The sequence below is a fragment of the Pelecanus crispus genome, chromosome 1 (assembly GCF_030463565.1).
Source record: "Pelecanus crispus isolate bPelCri1 chromosome 1, bPelCri1.pri, whole genome shotgun sequence".
NCBI classification, from domain to species: Eukaryota; Metazoa; Chordata; class Aves; order Pelecaniformes; family Pelecanidae; genus Pelecanus; species Pelecanus crispus.
In genome coordinates, this window is record NC_134643.1 from 67,993,850 (window position 1) to 68,012,427 (window position 18,578).

The 18,578-nt window shown below is 40.9% G+C and overlaps 1 protein-coding gene across 3 annotated transcripts in view; it reads right to left on the reverse strand.

Moving 5' to 3' along the window:
- Positions 1–10,275, reverse strand: part of DNM1L (dynamin 1 like) — a 40,828-nt gene extending 30,553 nt beyond the window's left edge. For all 3 annotated transcript variants that reach the window (XM_075728079.1, XM_075728077.1, XM_075728078.1), the window contains exon 1: positions 10,137–10,275. In XM_075728079.1, coding sequence (XP_075584194.1) covers positions 10,137–10,238 — 102 coding nt within the window. In that variant the 5' untranslated portion in view covers positions 10,239–10,275. The remainder of the gene's footprint in view (positions 1–10,136) is intronic.
- Between the last annotated feature and the right edge of the window lie 8,303 nt (positions 10,276–18,578).

Genomic DNA, 18,578 nt, shown 5'->3' on the forward strand with positions numbered 1-18,578 from the left:
AGGTGACTTTTCTAAAAATGAAAAATAGATCAGCAGAGATCAAGCAACACAGCACTATCAGACAGCACATTTCTACTTGTGCAATAAGACAAGACAGGAACATATTACATGAAAGCATTAGAACCTATTAAAGTAGGACTTGTATGCAGAAGCACAAAATAATTATTAAAATACAAGGCCAAGCCCCTAGAAAGTTTGAACAATGACAACAAATGAAAATCTTCTTTTCTTTTAACACTTTACTGTATAACTATGCTTTATGGCACAGAAAAATGCTGTTTTATCAAAAATGTCATTTGTCTCAACCGGTGAATAATAAACCAATGTAGACTGTGTACATTTTTCAAAGTAAATCTAAGTCAAATTTGATGGCAGTGAGGTCAACTGTCCAGATAGAGTAGGGAAAAGGACAGGGTGACAGGAAACAAAGATAGCCTTATGAAGATTTTTTGCTTCAAAAGACTCCCTTAGAAAGTAGTTAATAACTTTCTTCTTCAGCTGACCTTCTTCAATCAACTTCGGGCACCTTCCATGCATGGAGCTCATGACAGGATATTGGGCACTGAAATCTTACCAAAGAGTAACTGAAGAACAATCTGGCCAAAGCACAAACTAGCTCTGGAAGCCTCCCTGAGAGCTCCGTTGTAGTACACTTCTGAAGAATTACTGTTATTACAGAATGCGAAAACACATAAATTTCAGAGTGACAAAACAAACAAACCACTTCTTAACTTCATAATTTAAAACAAGTGAAATGCCTGCTCAAAAAGATGAGACATAATAAAGGTTCATCAGATGCACTGCGGAAAAAAAAAGAAAAAACAAACCACCAGGGTTTCATTCATTAAAAATATTTTGAACATCTCTTGAGCAAGATTTCTTACACATGGGTAGAATGATCACTCAGTCTCAAAGGGCTGGAGGTGAGACTTAGATGAAATGGTTTCTCCTGAATATATAACCCAAGTAGAGAAGAGATAGTAATAAACAGCTCAAGTCCTTACCAAGAACCTCATCAAGACAGGAAACCAAAATCCATGGGACAAGTTGCCGCACACTACTGCTCATTGTTCAGTCTTTCCAAAAGAGTGGTATTGCAGGCACCTGAGATGGGTACACACCAAACTACATATGGAACTAAAACGCTATGTCTTAGTTAGTGTTTAGACTTCCTCTCCCACAGTTATCTTTGGAAGTAGAAGGAATGATCTGGATCCTTTGCAAATGTAAAGTCATACATTAGATGAGACACTGCAGTACTCCACACATCAGGAAATTTGCTTCAAATTGCATTACTCCCCCTTATTAAAGCAATCTGTTCTTGGAACAGAATGCAGTACCTAATCATGCACTCCTTAGTCTGGGCCCCATGCATGTCCATTACCAAGAATTGTCTAAGAACATGGTAAGGAAAGCAGTAAACACAAAGCTGATCTTTTTCTGCCAGTGGCAGGAGGTGAGAGATATGGCGTCTGTTCAGAATACAAATTCAGTTCAGCCAGTCCTTCATACCACAGATGTATACAGAGACTAATACTGATGACCAAAGGTACCACAGAATTTTTAGGAATAAGTCTGCAGCAGCAGCATCACGCTTATTTTGTTATCTCATTGGAATGCTTGTCACAATTCTAAGCATGGACTGAAATGCATAAACTCATTTCATGACAAGTATAGAAAAGCATTAACAAATTCTAACCTTTTGTGGCAAATCAATCAGGTTTTCTTCTGGACCTATACTTGATCCTAATTTGAAATATCTATAAGCTGTGATATCTAGAGGAACTTTATATAGGTTGCTCAGGAAAAAAAAAGGCAAATACAGGAACACCTTGCTGTCTGTTGCTTCTTTAACAGTTACGTCAAACTTCCATTCCTGAGTATTTAACACACTGCTCTGTTAAACATCATCAGTTTTACAGATAAGGACCTGAGTTTGGTGGATGGTAAAACCATTTTTCCTAGAAGTACTAAGATAAGAAGAGATGATGCACCTAAGGACTTAAATATTTTATTTCAATACACACTGACAGTATGTATGATGTAAATCTTATCAGCTTTCTCACTGCCTCCTTAACAGTTATATTTTCATCATTGTCAACACCACCTTCAGGTTAATCTAAAACAATCGAGGATGAAGGGCAGAATAACAGGGAGACAATTGTGTACTTACTCTCACAAATTAAAAAGCTGAAAACTGCAAGAACTGTGATCCACTCCGAACAGCCAGCATCTCTACTGTTTAGCAGTCCTAATGATCTTGCTTTGGCCTCCCTATCCTTCATTTCTTCTTTACTTGCCCCTGCATATTTCAGCTGTGTGCACTCCTTAAGTATCAAAAAGCATTTGCTCCCATCCATTATGCTAATTCTTATGAGAAAATTTGGTTTGCAACCTGCTGTATTACTAACCACATTTTTCAGGAATTCAGAAGCAGCAGACAGAAATGCATGACTTTATAATTCGCCAGCTTTATTAACAACAAGAGATGTGACTTTCAGAACACTTCAGTGTTGTTGAGAAGCCAAATAGAAGAGACTCTGTATTGAAAATTTTGAAGTAACACTATGAACAACCCTTCACATTCATCCCAAACATTTACTTCACTGGCTTTCTTATTAGTTTTCCAAGTCCCCATTAGAACTCCTAATTCCTAAGACTTGTACCCAATAGCCAACAGCATGCAAAGATGCCTTCTCCATATCCAAAAGAGAACCCTGACCCAATCCTCTTCCACTATTGATAGTTACCCTCCACTTTGAGCCCCATCTATAGGCACAAAGGCCTAGAAGACCCTGATGGTGAAGTCCCAGGCAAAGAAAGCACCAAGTGCCGCAGCCTTGTCCATATTTACTGTCACTAAATCACCCGTCACAGTCAGCAGCAAGCCTGTATTTCCCTCATTTCTCTCTTTTCTTCTTTAACTGCTGATGCAGTGCTGGAAGTTCTTCTTGTTGCCTTTGATGTCCCTTACCAGTTTGAGCTCTAGTGGAATGTTGGCTTTCTTAATACCATCTTTGCATATGCAGGCAGTATTTTTATATCCTTGAGCAAGCTTGTCCTCACTTATTTCACTGTCCTGTGACTCACTGGATCCCACCAATTAGCTCAGTAAATAAACCAAAGTCTGCTCTTATTCTTAGGAAGTCCATGTAACAAGAAGGCAATAAATGCAAAGACTCACCTGGAGTCTCACTGATGGACAAGAACCATGAGATTTTTTACAGTCATTTGCTCAGTGTTGCATATTTCAAGTATTATTAAAATGATAATGGACTTTGAACAGCTGCAACAAATTTCAAGTCGTCTTACAAGAATCTGCTGCCTTCCTTCTGTCTATCTTTAGACTTCATAATCGCTTTGTGGAGCCAATGTAAGATAAATCATCTGTGGAAAAAAAACCCTGTATATGGAAATATGTCCAATAAGCTACTGTGGAATTTCCAACAAGAAAATTTGCTGAAAGGGGTGTAAACTTTGTTCATTGCTTTTGATAGACAAACTGATAATTTTTTTATTATCTGACCAAATTGGAAAAAACTGCAGAGAACTCCTGCAACAAATACAGATTTACTGCAAGACAGCACAAGAAAATAAAAAGGCAGTGATGTCCGTATTCCCTATGACTTTTTCAGTGGCACAATAACAAACATTTGAGAATGGCAGTAAGGAACTGAGAAGTAGGAGAGATTTCTCAGCGAGACATAATTCCTGAAGAATTCTCTTAAGAAAAGCAATGCATCTACTTTGACACCCAAGGCAGAAAGGTGGCAATTTTGCAGTTTCTGCCATACAAGAATTATAAAAGTTCTGCTGGTTAAATCATGCTCTTAGCATTACATACATATATGGTTTACTAAATTTTATTTCTATTATTGGGAAATATAAGCTAATGCATTTTTGCTGGGGTCTCATCCATAGCAATATCACCTAGACAGGTGCTCTGAAAAGCAGTTCTCTGTAGTAGCTATCCTGGAAGAGTTCAGCATGCTATAACTAAAGAGCAGCAAGATTATTTTCTTTCCTTGTTTTGCAAATATGAATTATTCTGACATAAAAGGTCAGCACAAGTGCAATTCCAGAGCAGTTCCACAAGGAAACTGCTTTGGTTGGAACAGCTATTGTGGTAGGATTTTCCTATGTGAACTAGAGACACCTCAAGCTAGGCTGGTTCTAAACACCCAACAAATTTAAAAACATATTAACTAAGCAGAAGAGAATTCTGAAGTTATAAGCAGGCCCGATTAATTACTGTAAGACATTCTTTGAAACAAAATGATACTTCTAGAAAGATGCAGAAGAGCTAACAGGCTGATCCTAACTTGAGAAAGCAGTGAAACCAGCATAATGCACTGCTGGCTGTTGCAAAATATATTTTCTCTGGGAAAGATCTTGTCTGGATTACAAGACTGTTGTTCCTGAAGGCCATTCCCCATTCACTCGAATAAAGTGCTTTCCTGATTCAGTCAGGAAGAAACTGGAAGCCACGGGAACTCCCTCCACAAAAGACAGGTTAGGTACAAATAGTAAGGAAAGCCAGAATTTGCACAGCTCAGTCAAAATTCTTCCAGAATTCTGTATTTACACCATACCTAAATGTAGATACATGCCAAACAACAGCAAATAGATAAGAGATTTGCAGATGTATTCTTTCTTGATACATCAATTCCCAAAGTCCTCCAATAATTCACTTAACAAAAAAATACCTCATGTAATTAGAAACAACAAGTACAGAACTTCTCTAAGTTAGATCGTGGAACCGGGGTATTTGAAGATCCACATTCCAAAGCCATATAAACTGACCTTACATAGTATTGCTTATGCTACTATATTCATTACTGTTTCAGTAAAATGAATCAAACCAAAGACAATTTGTATCTTCAAATTAAAGAAGTTCTAAACAGCAGAGACAATTTGATTGGTTGGTTTTTTGGGGGTTGGTTTTTTTTGTTTGGGTTTTTTTTTTTTTTTTTTTTAAGAGAATGCCAGTCAACCTTCTGGCTACTGTATGAACTCATCTCTTCCATGAACTACACAGTCATTTTCTCTCCAGATTCTGAAACACATTCACCAGGGCTTTCAGCTTTAAAACTCTTCCCCTTCATTCTCCTGAAAATATATTTCCTTTGCACTGTCCCCTGTGGGCAAGATACAAGATCCATCCATTCTAATTAAAATACAGGTTTTCCAAGAAAAACAATTGCCACTCACAAGACGAACAGGAACCTGGCAGCAAGCACACAAAACTGGGGCGGGGGATAGGGGGCTACCCCTTCATTCACATCCTTCTACAACTGTGTATTCTCTCCACTCTTCCAAAATAACTGGGCATTTGCAAACAATCAACTCAGTATCTGCATTTAAAAGATGCTTAATATTGCTTTCATATTAAAAATCTGCGGAGATTCAAGGCAGGATAAGGCAACCACAGTTATCAGACCTGTAATTTTATTTTAATTCATATAAAGTCTGCACACAAACACAGTGAAAATGCCATCCTTCCAATCACAAAAACCTTCAGGACATAAGAAGTGTAGCTGTTCAGAAACTGAGAGGGCCCATCAGAGAAAAGAAACAGCACAATTGCAAATGTTGTTTGCACTATATAACTTTAGCAGCAAAATTTATGTTATGTCTGGTAAATGTAAACAGCTAATTAATGTCAGCCTCACTTTGCTCCTTGTCTAAAACAGACACCAGAACAGTCAGGGCATGATTTGACAGGAGGAAGGGATGGCAAAAAGGAAAACAGTAATGCCCAAAGCCAGATACAGTGAATGTTAGATATCAAAACCAAACAAAAAAAACAAACCAGGAAGTTTGCAAAACATTCAGGAGAAAAACCAAGCTCTCCCCAGCCAGCATAGCCAGCACTGAAGCCATGCTGTAGTTACACCCCCTTTTACAAATGTAGATACAAATGTCTTTTTGCATCTGCCTGAAATCCCAGGAAAGATCACTGCCCAAAAAAAAAAAAAAAAAAAAAAAAAAAAAAAAAAAAAAGCCAAGAGAAGAGGGAAGGCAGACATTCCTGAGTTGAGCTTGGCATGGGGCTTTCCGGTTGCTTGGTACAAGCTGGAGTTTCCATCATCTGAAACTGGCTGTTTGCCAATGCAACATATGATACATTGAATAAAATGAATAAGCTGAAGTGGCTTAAGCTTAAACTTCTGTTCCACTGACCTTCCCTGACAGAGGGAAAGGTCACAGAAGCTCTGTAGAGCATTTGAAGTTTAAGACCGTAATGCCAGTCTCTCTCAAACCAGATGCTTTGATACAGCATCCACTAGACTCTTGTCCTCATCCCAGTAGCCAGGACCACACATTAACTTCCCATTGCTGTCAACTTCTTAACAGGCAAATTACCATCCTAAGTGTTTAGCCTAACAGACTCTAGAGTTATACACATTCAAATGCTCAGGCTATCTTTTATCTCAGATCAAGAAACCTTCCTCATTGGCAAAAAAATTGGTTTAGCATTGAAATATCAAACATGATACTTATTCCAAACAGCAAAAAAAGAAATAAATGTAATGCTCAGCTGTGAGCCAATCACAGAGGCTAATGAAACAGCTCTTTCAGATGGAAACATCCAACAGAACAGTCTGTGTTAAATACTGTACACCTCCCCATTTAAAGTCCCAAAATAGCATTAACTGAAGACTGAGCAAAAGTACTATTTGAATGTACACCTGAAAGGTCATTTAAAAATCTCATTGTGAATTTCATTAGTTGCTAGATCAGTTTCACCGTGATGTCTCTACTAGAATCAATACTACCAAGTGCAAGTAAAGCCCACAGCTTGTTTTTATAATGTCAGTATTGGAAGAACTTTGCTACAAAACTGACACTAAAGTTTGTACATAACTAGGTTGATGACTTCTAAAAACCCAAACCAAATGCCAAGAATTAAGGACCTAAAAGAAATAAAGGCGATTCAGTTTTACACATCTCTAGGCAGAGATGCTGGTTGGTTTTTTTTTAAATTTATTCTAAAACTCATGCCCACTTTCGTAGCATAGGCATTTCATTTTTGTGATAGCATCTACATGCCCTTAACCACACAAAAGGCCGTAACTAATCAAACTTCTTTTCTTTCCCATGCCTCCTTACATTATATATATTATAGTTTTAATGTGTCTGGTTGAGGCACTTCAATACCACCTTGTTATCCCATACAAGTATGGATCACAAAGCATTTGTATAAAACACACGAGAAGGTTAGGTATTACAGTTGGGTATTATGAACAAATATTGTTTATATAGTATTCCCAGCCTGGGCATTTTTTTTTTTTTCAGTTCGGTAATACAGTTCTAAAAATGAAACTGAAATCCTGAATCAGGGAAAAAAAATAGAACACCTTTCTGGGAATGGCAAAAAAGCCCTGAAATAGTGATGAAAAGTTGGCAGTCTGAGTGTGTCTGTCCTCCAAGTTCTATCAGCAGCAAACAGAGTCTTCAATTTTCTTAATAAATCCTGTACTAGGTTACAGAAATAACTTACACAGTACTTATGTGGAGAATGAGAAGGAATTCTCATATGACCGAGTCATAAGAACACCACTAAAAGAAGCGGGAGAGGCCATCTAAATGTGTAAAATTTACCAAGAAATATTTTGTAACTAGTACCAAAATCCATCTAGAAAGAGGAAAAATTAAGACACTTCAGTTGCTCAGAACATAAGGACAGTAGGAAATGAATCCCAAAACAACAGAGGAGGGGCAAAGGGGACATGGGAAACAGAAAACCTTCAAAGCTATATTAAGGATTATAAGCAGTTTCTAGTTCTACATACTCTAGAAAGGAAAGAATTAACTTGATGCACAGTAGAAATAAATGAGAACTGAAGAAAGACACAAGCACAAAACAACAAAAGGGTAGAGAAGAGATACGGAAGACAGGTGAGGAAAATAATCAGCAAAAGCTACTTAAAAAGGCATTTTTCTTCTCTTCATTGAATATGTAGAAAGGTCATTTAAGAAAAGCAACAGGCAAACTGGAAGAAAAAAAAGCATAAATCAATTAACAGAGAGTTACAGAAATCTTAACTGGTAGCATTTGTTTCCCAGAAAGAAAAATGGAGGTACAAAATTCAAAATTGCTTGTGAATATTATTCAAAGAAGAAAGAGTAAAGACTGCATATGCCAGGAGGCTACAAAAAAACCCAACTGTGTGAACAAACTTAAAGGCCACAGAGCACTTAACTAAAAATATCTCAAGAAACAACATTGTTTCAAGGCACCATTCAAAAACCATGGAAGCAAGCTACCAGCAGCAAAACTATCAGCTCTAAGAGCATATTTGAGACATCTCCAAAAATCTGGTCTACAATAAACTAATTTCTACTGAATAAAATAATAAAATTTTATTTAAATTATTTTAAAAGTAATTGCACAAAATACTACCTACAGAATTACCACGTCAGTAAAGACAATTATTTCTTCCAATAACCCTGACCAAAAACAACGCAAAAAAACCCCAAGATACAGCTTGCTAGACATTTTGCTATATATTTTCCTGGAGTCTGTAAAGGACTTTGTTTTGGCATGCTAAGAAATACCATACTAATTCAAGGTTTTTGTATGAATATACTGAATACAGCACTGAATGCTTATTAATACTGATGAGTAGACTATTGAAGTCAAATGCATGTCAACACTGTCTTAAGTCTCAGTTCTACTGTACACACTTATGAAATGTTAACTAGCACAAAGTTGTTCAAAAGGATAATAATTTTAAAAAAGCCACTTCAATGCATTTCATGAAGAAATTTTTTTTCACAGAAAAAACCACTTTATTAATTTTACACAGAAAAACGCCACACCTCTGCCTTGCACTTTCTGTTGCAGAACCAAAGAAAGTCCAAAAAAAAAAAAAAACCCCAAACAAAAAATAGCTTTCTTGAATGATTTTTAATGTAAAGGGGATTAAATGTCTTCATAAAGTGACAGACTCCTGTCAGCTACAAAAATAGCAAGTACCTAATATAGCTTACCCGTGCAAAGTCCCTCCCACCCAATTCAAGTATTTTAGATCTATTTTATAAAGTGGCTAATATAAAGTCAATTAATCTATCTGATTTATATTGGTAAAACAGAATGACAGCTGGATGCCTCACAACCAGTTCCACACTGTAGCTGACTTTGAGCAAACCTATTCCATGCTTCGGCAAGGTGCAAGCTTTAAACATACAGCCCATGTGTTTCAAGTCCTATAATGAAATCCCTGACTGCAGAGTAATTGGTATTACTGTCTCAGGTGGGCATGCTACTGTCAAGTAACATCATACAGTCAATAAACACTGTTAATTTCACAGAAACAAAAAGAGATCCATTAACTTCAAGTGTTAGTTGTGTTTCACGTTTCATTTTCAATTCCCTTATGACTGCTGCAGTTCTGGTCACACATGTTCCGCTGCCAAAAGTTTTGCTGAAGAACGGCATCCCATCTGAGTAGACCTGAAAGGGTCTGAGCTATCTTCGACCCCAGCAGCAGCATTATCCGGCCGAGACACACCCGCTGTAACTGTTACAGCCCACAAAGGCTTGGCTTCGCCCCTCACCTTCGCTCCCCATCGTCAGCTGAGACAAAGAGGTTTAAACGGCAGAGAAGAAATCGCAGCAAGGGAAAAACGATCCACGCCTGCAAGATGCCGTTCCGCTACCACATCCTTTTATATTCAGCCTCCGCTTCACGGCGGCTGTCAGAGAAGGGAAGCCACCGACTAGCGGGGGGGGGGCGGGGGGGGGGACACGGGACGGGAGAGATGGGGCAGGCACTCCCGGCAGCCCTGGAGAGCTCCTCAGCCTTCAAACCGCTACCGAAAAGCGCCAAAGGGAGGGAGAGGGGCAGAAGAGGCACTCCCATTGCAAATGGTGGGGAAGCAGAGGAGCCCAGGGAAGGAATGGGGGGGGACGAGGGCAGCCGAGGGCGGCCGGGGCGGGCGGGCCGCCCGCCCCGGCCGCCCTCGGCTGCCCTCGTCCCCCCGTGCCCTTGGCGGAGGCGACCGCGGGTCAGCAGCACCGGAGGCGCGATGGACGCCTCGACTTTGCCCTCAGGGCGGCAAGGGCCCGCTCGGCCCTCTCCCCCACCCCGGCCTACCCTGCCCCACCGCCCCGCCTCGCCTCGCCTCACCTGCGTGCCCACCACCACGATCTGCGGCAGCTGGATGATGTCGGCCCCCACCGTGTTGAACACATCCTGCAGCTTGTTAATCACGGGGATCAGCGCCTCCATAGCGGCAGGGGGAGGGCAAGGTCCGGGGGAAGGCGTCGGCGATGAATGGGCGCGACGGGCAACGGCTCCCGTCAGCCGCCCCCTCCACCTGCCGCCATTGGCGCCGGCCCCCGCGCACGGCGCGACCCCCAGAAGGCTGTGCGCGCCCGCCGGGCGCGGCGCCGCCGCAAACGCCGCCGCAAACGCCGCCAGGCATCATGGGAGTTGTAGTGCGGGGAGGGGGGGGAAGGCGCCGGGCAGGGCGCGCGCGGGCGCCCTCTCCGGCGGCGGCCGTTGGGGGCTGCTGCCAACCGCCGCCGCGTAACGGTACGCGCCCTCCTCCCCGCCCCCCCCATGTCTGCTTTCCGAGCGCCCAGGGGCCAAAAGCATTTGAAGACCAGACAGCGTGTAGTCGCTGGTGGTCTTGTGTGACAAGCCATTCCCAGGTTTTAGTCTGGGACGATAAAGCCCATCCCCTCCGTACTTAAAGGGAGCCCTTCCAGTACTTAAAGGGGGCATCCAGGAAAGATGGGGAGAATCTTTTTAGCAAGGCCTGTTGTGACAGGACAAGGAATAATGGATTTAAACTAAAGAAGAATAGGTTTAGACTGGATATAAGGAAGACATTTTTTACAATGAGGGTGGTGAAGCACTGGAAGAGGTTGCCCAGAGAGGCAGTGGAGGCCCCATCCCTGGCAACATTCAAGGTCAGGTTGGACGGGGCTCGGAGCAACCTGATCTGGTTAAAGCTGTCCCTGCTCACTGCAGGGGGGTTGGGCTAGGTGACCTCTAAAGGTCCCTTCCAACCCAAAGCATTCTGTGATTCTATGATCACCAGGAGTGGCGTAGGCCGCGAGTTGAGGGGCCACAGGCAGCCCATGTCAGGGAGGCCGGCCTCATGGCTGCCCAGGGTGGCTGCCGGAGGCAGTTTTTAGCAAGCAGCGGGGAGCGGCAACATTTATTCAAGGTACCGTGTTCTGAAAACCCTTGAAAAGCAGGAAACCACCAAACGGGTGCCCCCCACCGCCCTCACCACTGCTTCGTGAGGTGTGTCGCTGCTGCCCAAATACCTCAAGGAAAGGTGCTGAATGGCAACTTGCTAGACCTTGTCAGCATCTGGTCTCACAAAGCCAACAGAGCAGGAAAACAAAACTACTGGGGGCGGGGAGGAGGCATTATGGAGGTCTCTTCATGGGGAGAAAAGACCTGGAGAATATCTGGTCCTGCAAACTGTACAGAAAAAAAAAAATGTTTTCCCACTTACATTCACATATCAAGAATTATAATGGACAGATTTAAAACTGCTGTATTCTGTTTGCTTTTTTTGTGCATATTTTTGTTTGTGAGTCAGCTAATCTCAGTGTGCAATTTCCTAACTCAGGTGCATAATAGTAGGTTTGGATGAGGTGTCTGGGCAGGGCTTGGGAAGTGGGAAACTCTGTGAGAGCTAATCCTCAGCTGTGTTATATGAAAAGATAGAATGAAACCAGAGGATGACTTCTGATGCGAGATCACAACAAATAAACTGTCTGCTCTTTAAATGTCTTTCCCTTGAGTGCATTTTCTCAAAGACAAATTATGAACATGCTAGCACTGAATTGAATTCTGGCTTTGTCCTTTCTTGTAAACCAACAGGTTAAAAATGCTTCCAAAAAATTCATGTTCTGGATGGCATTAGAACTTATATTCTTATTCTATACAAATTAGTCGTTTCCGGTCTTCGTGTCTTGCAACCCTCAAATGTTGAAAGAAAGAAGATACAAAAGAAATACATTCTTATCTATATATCTTTACAACAAAGTTGTAAAGTCTGATCTTCATTCAGCCACCAAGCCAGGAAACATGAAATTATTACTGTACCCTTAATTGGTTTAGTGGTGTACTTGGTAGCGTTAGGTTAATGGTTGGAGTGGATGATCTTAAAGGTCTTTTCCAACCTAAATGATTCTATGATCGCATTCTATGATTCTTACCCAGGAAATTTCACACTGCTTGTCAGAGGACTAGTATTTCATGATAAAAGCATAAAGATGGCAAAGTAAATTGAAACACTCAAAAATTAGTGTATTCAGCACAGAGAGATACAGTTAACGCATGTAAAACTTTGTGAAGACAGGTCCTGAATGACCTGTTGGGGAGGGGTTCTTGTCACAGCCATACAGGCATGATTACCCAGCGGATTCAGGCATTTGCTTTCAGTGTGCTGGAGCCGATTGCTCTCAGAGATCATTAATACCAGGGTGCCATTTGGCATCTGCCTCTCCTGCTTCCTGGACAACAGCGAACGTTCCCCACATTGTACACCTGACGCAGCAAATGCTCTTTCTAAAGGGTTTGCCATTCCCTGTCTAACATGGATCCTCATCTCCTCTCCTTCCCTCAGTTCCTGGAAGGAAAAGAAAAGAAAGAAAGAAAAAAAAAAAAAAAAAAGAAGCACCCATGTTGCACAAGAATAGAAGCTGCAGGCACCTCAAGTAGGTAGATAACACCAGCTTATTTCTCTACAGGAATCTCTTTTCTCCTGCCGCTTTCATTTTGCCATATGAACTCATGGACACCACTGTGAAATGGAACAAATGCAACCTGGTTTATATTTTAATTTAGACCAGAAGTGGGACATCTCAGAGAGAATGTAGAACTGGAAAAGTGTCAGAGAGGGATGACAAGGATGATGAAAGGTGTGGCACAGCTTCAATATCAAGACCGACTAAGTAAGCTAGGAGTCTCCACTCTACAAAAGAAATGGCAAGGGGTAGGGAGGATTAAAGGTCTGTGTAATCATTAGCAGCCTGGAGCTGGTCCACGAGCATCGGTTTTGTTTACTCTCCCTTCCAATACAAGTATTGTGGGAGCATCTAATGAAACTAGAAAGGAGCCAGGTCAACAAAACAAAGACAATAGCTCCTCCTGGGTGGGTTTTGAGCTCCTTGCCAGAGGCTATTGTAGACAGTAAAAGTTTAAATTGATTCAGATGGTGTTTGGACAAGTTTAAGGAAGAGAAATGTATTGCATGTAAACAAATAGCTATGTAGGGAGCAAATCTAGCTCTGGATGTTTCTGAGCTGACAATGGTTGGAAGCTGGGAAAGTATCATACAGAGCACTGTGTGTGCTTGCCCTTTGGTCTGTCCCAGTATGGCTGTTCTGAGAATTTTATCAGTATAATAATTCAAGAGGCACACAGAGAAAATATCAGTTGCTGAACTAAGTTGAGATAACCTAGCCTGCCCAGCAGAGCTGTCAAAAGGCCTATCAAGGGCGGAATACCCAAATGGAGAAGCAGAGCACAGATGGAGGAAGCTAATTAATGAAGGAAAGCAAGAAGAAAGGACTGAAGAAGATACAAGAGGAGGAAACATCAGAATGCCAAGTTTACCACATTGTGTATTTCTGGCTAAAAAGTGGGAGCCAGAAATGCCTCTGCTATGAACTGTCATGTTCTGCACCAGCTTACAAAACCCAGCACTTAGCCCAGCTGAGGACTGTGCCAAAGCAATAAACATTTTAACGAGCAATGGTCATCTGTAGCTCTAACTCTAACTTTCCATGGCTGACTTACATTGTACTGAGCAAGAAACTCAAAGATCTGATAAAAAGCAGTAGTAGTCAGACAGGTTATTTACTAAAAGTTAATTGACATGAGGAAACAGGAACTGCCACACTGAATCTGACCTGGTATCAATCTACCTCAGACTCTCATCTCTAAGACAGTCCAGCACCAGCGCTCTGGGGAAAACATAAAAATGCAGTAATAAGATCTTCCAATCCCAAAACTATGTATTAAGTAATTTTGATACTGCTGTGAGAGCTGAAGTAGACAGTTCAGTATTTCTTCTGTTTTATGTTACTGGAAACTAGATTGCTTTATTTACCATATAGTAGTTTTTTTGTCCCATCACGCTAAATTCTTGGCTCCAATGACATCCTGTGACAGTGAATTTCATGATCTAATTATGCATAGTGCAAAAAATCAATTTGGTGTCAGTTTTAAATTTGTCATTTTCTAATTTCATTATAAGCCTCCTTGTTTTTTATGTTTGAATTCAGGAGAACAAAACTTCCAGCCTTTCTTCTCCAAGATAGGAATTTCTTCATAGTTTTGCATCATCATCTGCTCCCATTTTTGCTCATGCAGCTGGAGTCTCTTTATGTTGACATACTGACAGCAGTGGACAAGTCATTTACCATTTAGTTAATTTATGCTGGGCAAGGAGACCACAATCTAGCACCTCAGTAAAGCATATTTCCTTGCCATCGTATTTGTCTAGAGAAAGAAATATTTGATTACCATGCTGGAATGTATCAAGTATGTAACATAACATTTGCGCTGCATACATAGTCATGCTACTTTGTACTGCACAAACAGTATTAGTAAAATACTTTTGTAAATCATTCCTTGGTAATGTCACCTTTTGGAACCATGTAATACAGCAATTATATGGGTCTGGCAGAGCCTGATTTTTATGTGAAGCCAAATTGAATGGTGTTTTTGTATTCTCTAGATGTAGATTCTCTCATCATCATAGCACTTAGAGCAGACATCTGCACAGCAAACACGATTAGAAGCTGAGATAAATAAATTCCTGAAATCCCTTGACGGAATGACCCTTTGTTTGGATGTTCTACACAGTGTTTCCAAACTGGCAGATTTTAAACCTTGGTCTTTTTCCAGAAGAGGCAGAAATCAGAGTTTTTGAATCCATAGTCCAGGGGTTCTGCTGAATTGGCAAAGTGAGCTTGCCTACACACTTCAGCTGGCTGTAAGAAGGTCACAGTGCTGATGGGAATCCCCGAGTTACGTGTTACCTGTGCTGAGACCCAGTCTCTGGCAAAACAAAATAATCCTGGGGCAGGGATGCAACTTTGCTGGGCAATATGACAAGCAAAACAACTGGGAGTTCCTTATATTCCCTTACTGTATTCACAGGGAAGTTATTTAACCAAATTAATTGAATATTTGGTGTGTCACACAACCTCTCATGAACCATGCTTGCCGAACTGAAAGCAGGTTTCAAGTTAAGGGAGGGGCAGGGCACAGAGGGTAAGAGCCACAGGGCAAATGCGGCAGTCAAAGTTCATCAGTCGGGAACAAAGCCCGAGCATTCTGGTAGGTGTTTGTAAGACATCAGCGTTTCTAACAAGGCCAGTAGAGACAAAAGCTTTGGCTGGAGATGAAAATAATCTCTGTACCGCTCTGAACTGCTGACCACCCAACTGGGGTGGGTCAGACTTCTTGGAATACCAGACACAATAGTAACAGTTGCTTCAGTGAATGGTTGTCACCACCCCAGTGGCAACTGGACAGTTAGATGTATCCCAGCTGAGCAGCTCATTTCCTCTCCAGTGATGGTGCGTTACTGAATTTGTCATTGGCCTGGGCATTGATTGGTGATACAAAGTGCAAGCGCAGAATACTAAGTTACTAACCTCTTAAGTTCTAGACAGCAGATTTCTGTTTTCCTCCTGCACTTCGATGGGCTCACGAACAATCAACCTCAACATCCATTACAGGACTTCATTAGTCAAAGGATGGATATTATAAATAAGCTGTTTCTCACTCTCATTATGCAGTCTAGTGTAGAAAATCCAGAAATTTTCGCTTGGTATTTCTCCACATCATTGTAGATACTTTAATTATAACTTTTTGATAGAAGTCTTTTGCTTATCTTGTACACCATGTGCCACTGAATAAACAGAGGAATCAACAGGTGGTGGTGGTGGTGTGAAACCCAAGGGTTTCTCCCCTAGAATTTTTGTCGACTTAAGTCAAGCAATCTCATGGATCACATACTGCCTAACGGAGCTGAAAAAGTAATTTTAAATATGGAAATACCCACTGGGTAAATTTCTTATGGAGTCTGCCGGGTGTATTCTTAAAGCGACACCAATAGATAACAATAAATTTGATAGAAAATATGAAATAATTGCTGCTTGCATAAGGAATGGTTTGCAGTCCAATGTTAAGATTAAGACCTTTTACTTTAAAGGACCAAGGTTTTGGGAATAAAGGCAATAACCTCCTGTCTGCTATCAAGAAAGTAACTTTTTATTGGAAAACAAAATGCATGCTTAGTTAGCATTCAGCTGAGACAATATAACTAGAAAGGAAAAGGAAAAACCTTCCCCCAAACAAGGAAGTAGCAAACAGCAAACTTGCTGGCATTCAGGAGGAACTGAGCTTGTATCTTCTGCTTCTGGATCTAATATTTTAAATGAGGCTATCATCTCCTGTGTTATCTTTAAGGTAAAATAGTATGCCAAGAGGAGCATTTTTTATTTTTATTTTTATAATATATGTTTTCTTGTACATGCTGCTTTTTATGATGATTGGCAGAATTTTCAGTTTGAACTGGAAATATAACAATCGAGTGGATGCGATTTGCAACATCACAATTTGCGTGTAAGACTAACAGATACTTCAAGCACATCTATTTTAAGCTTTTCAGTTCAGGTCAAGGTTGCGGTTCTGGAGTGGATACATGGTGTCTTACCCGCCACGCTTTGCTTAGCATCGCAGAGTTGTCTTGGAGCGCATGGATGCAAGTCTTTTTATGTGAAACAGAACTGCAAGATGCACTTCAGCCACTGAAGAGCATTCGGTTAACAGGACCAGCTTAGTGCTAGTCCAAAATCGAATTCCAAAATACAACGTAGGTAAGGTAGGTCGTCTGTAAATGCTGCATGCCAAAGCCTTGAGCTAAAAGATTTGGATTCCCTTTTGCAAGCTAAGAAACGTGCGAGTAAGGCAGAACAGGCAAAGCAGGTAGTTCTACATAGCTAGGCAATAGGTCTAAACAGAATTATGGCTGAAATTTTATCTTCTTCCATCATGGGGTTATTAATTCAATTTCACGCTATGGGAAGGCTCCTCCATTCAGTAGCAATCAAATTCCAAACCCCATTTTCCTTAAGCAGGGACCCTTGCCTTGAGTTTGGAAGAATAAGTTGGGCATACTATGTCAAAACATACTCAAAAGAGAGCACAGGTTTGGTGGTTGAAATTCTTGATGAATGCTTTTGATAAGGTCCTGATGGTTGGAAGCTACATGAGTTCTGACTAGTGATAAGAATAGTTAAAAAAAAAAAAACCACAAACCAAAAAAACCCACCTACAGAGAGTGTAGCTGGGAAAGTTACCAGGGTATATGATAGATTCTCCGTAACTTAAGACTTGAAATCAGTGAAACTAATTTGAAAAGTATGCTGTAACTCAAAGAAATGTGTCTGTCTGAAACAGCGAGCAGGTAGCAGCACATCCTGCTCATGACACCAGAGCATTATGTTTTTGAGATCAAAACAGAAACTAGCAACACAGACATGGGGTAGACCTCAAGCAAATGAACTCAGCCAGGTGTGTTCCGATTCACCACACGAACCGGGTCTGAAGAGGCTTAATATTGTCATAGTTGCCTAGTACACAGGGCCAAGGAGGCAGAGGGTGAGAGGTTCCAAGACAAACAGGTCACAACCCTCCTCGTCATTAGAGACACCACAGGACTCTCCAGAGCAATTTCTTTAAAGTAAACAAGCTCAAGGTATCGTGTTTACCAAAGGCAGGCAATGCCATTTCTCTCATGTCAGGAAGCTCATACAACGCCAAGAACAATTCTGTGGTCATGAGGCAGTATTATTAGTCAGGCTCTTATGGAGAGCCAGAGGAGACGGCACCTACCACTTACTTACCAACCCTGTACTTGATGGGTTCCTGGACAGCTTGCTACTGAGTAGAAATATCCATGCTTATTAAACCTGATTATATAAAGGAATTAAGTAGGAGCTGTGATTATGGATTTCCTGTAGTTTGAATTTTATAATTGGGTTTTCTTATTAAAGCACATTTTAGGCTAAATTCTTTGGGTTTTTTGTCTCCATGCAGAAGGCATTACATGGTGTTTAATGAGGAAAATAATGGTTTTGGAACAGAGTTAATCACGGGGGGGGGGGGGGGGATCAGAAAAATTAGTGGAAAAAATTATGTAAATGGAGAGGGGAAACATTACTTTCTGTGGTTCAATCAGTACTTATTTCAAATACTGATTTGTTTACTGTGTTTGCAGAGGGGAAAAAAAAATAGAAACTAGAGAAAATTCTTGCACTCAACCTCTTCCAGACAGGAACTAACAAGTAATAGAGTAACTTTTTCTCTGTATATTTTGGGGGAAGTCTTTTCTGCAACATTGTGCCCACCTACAGAAGAATACCAAGAATAAATCAGATACAATCAAAACAGGTTTACTGTATACAGATGATGGAAGCTGAAGGCAACTGCAGATAGTTCTGCCTGTTAAAGGATATTTAGAAAAGGAGCAGCTACAGTTTAAATGTCACTTCCATAAACTGTATATGTGCTTAGCTAGCAAAT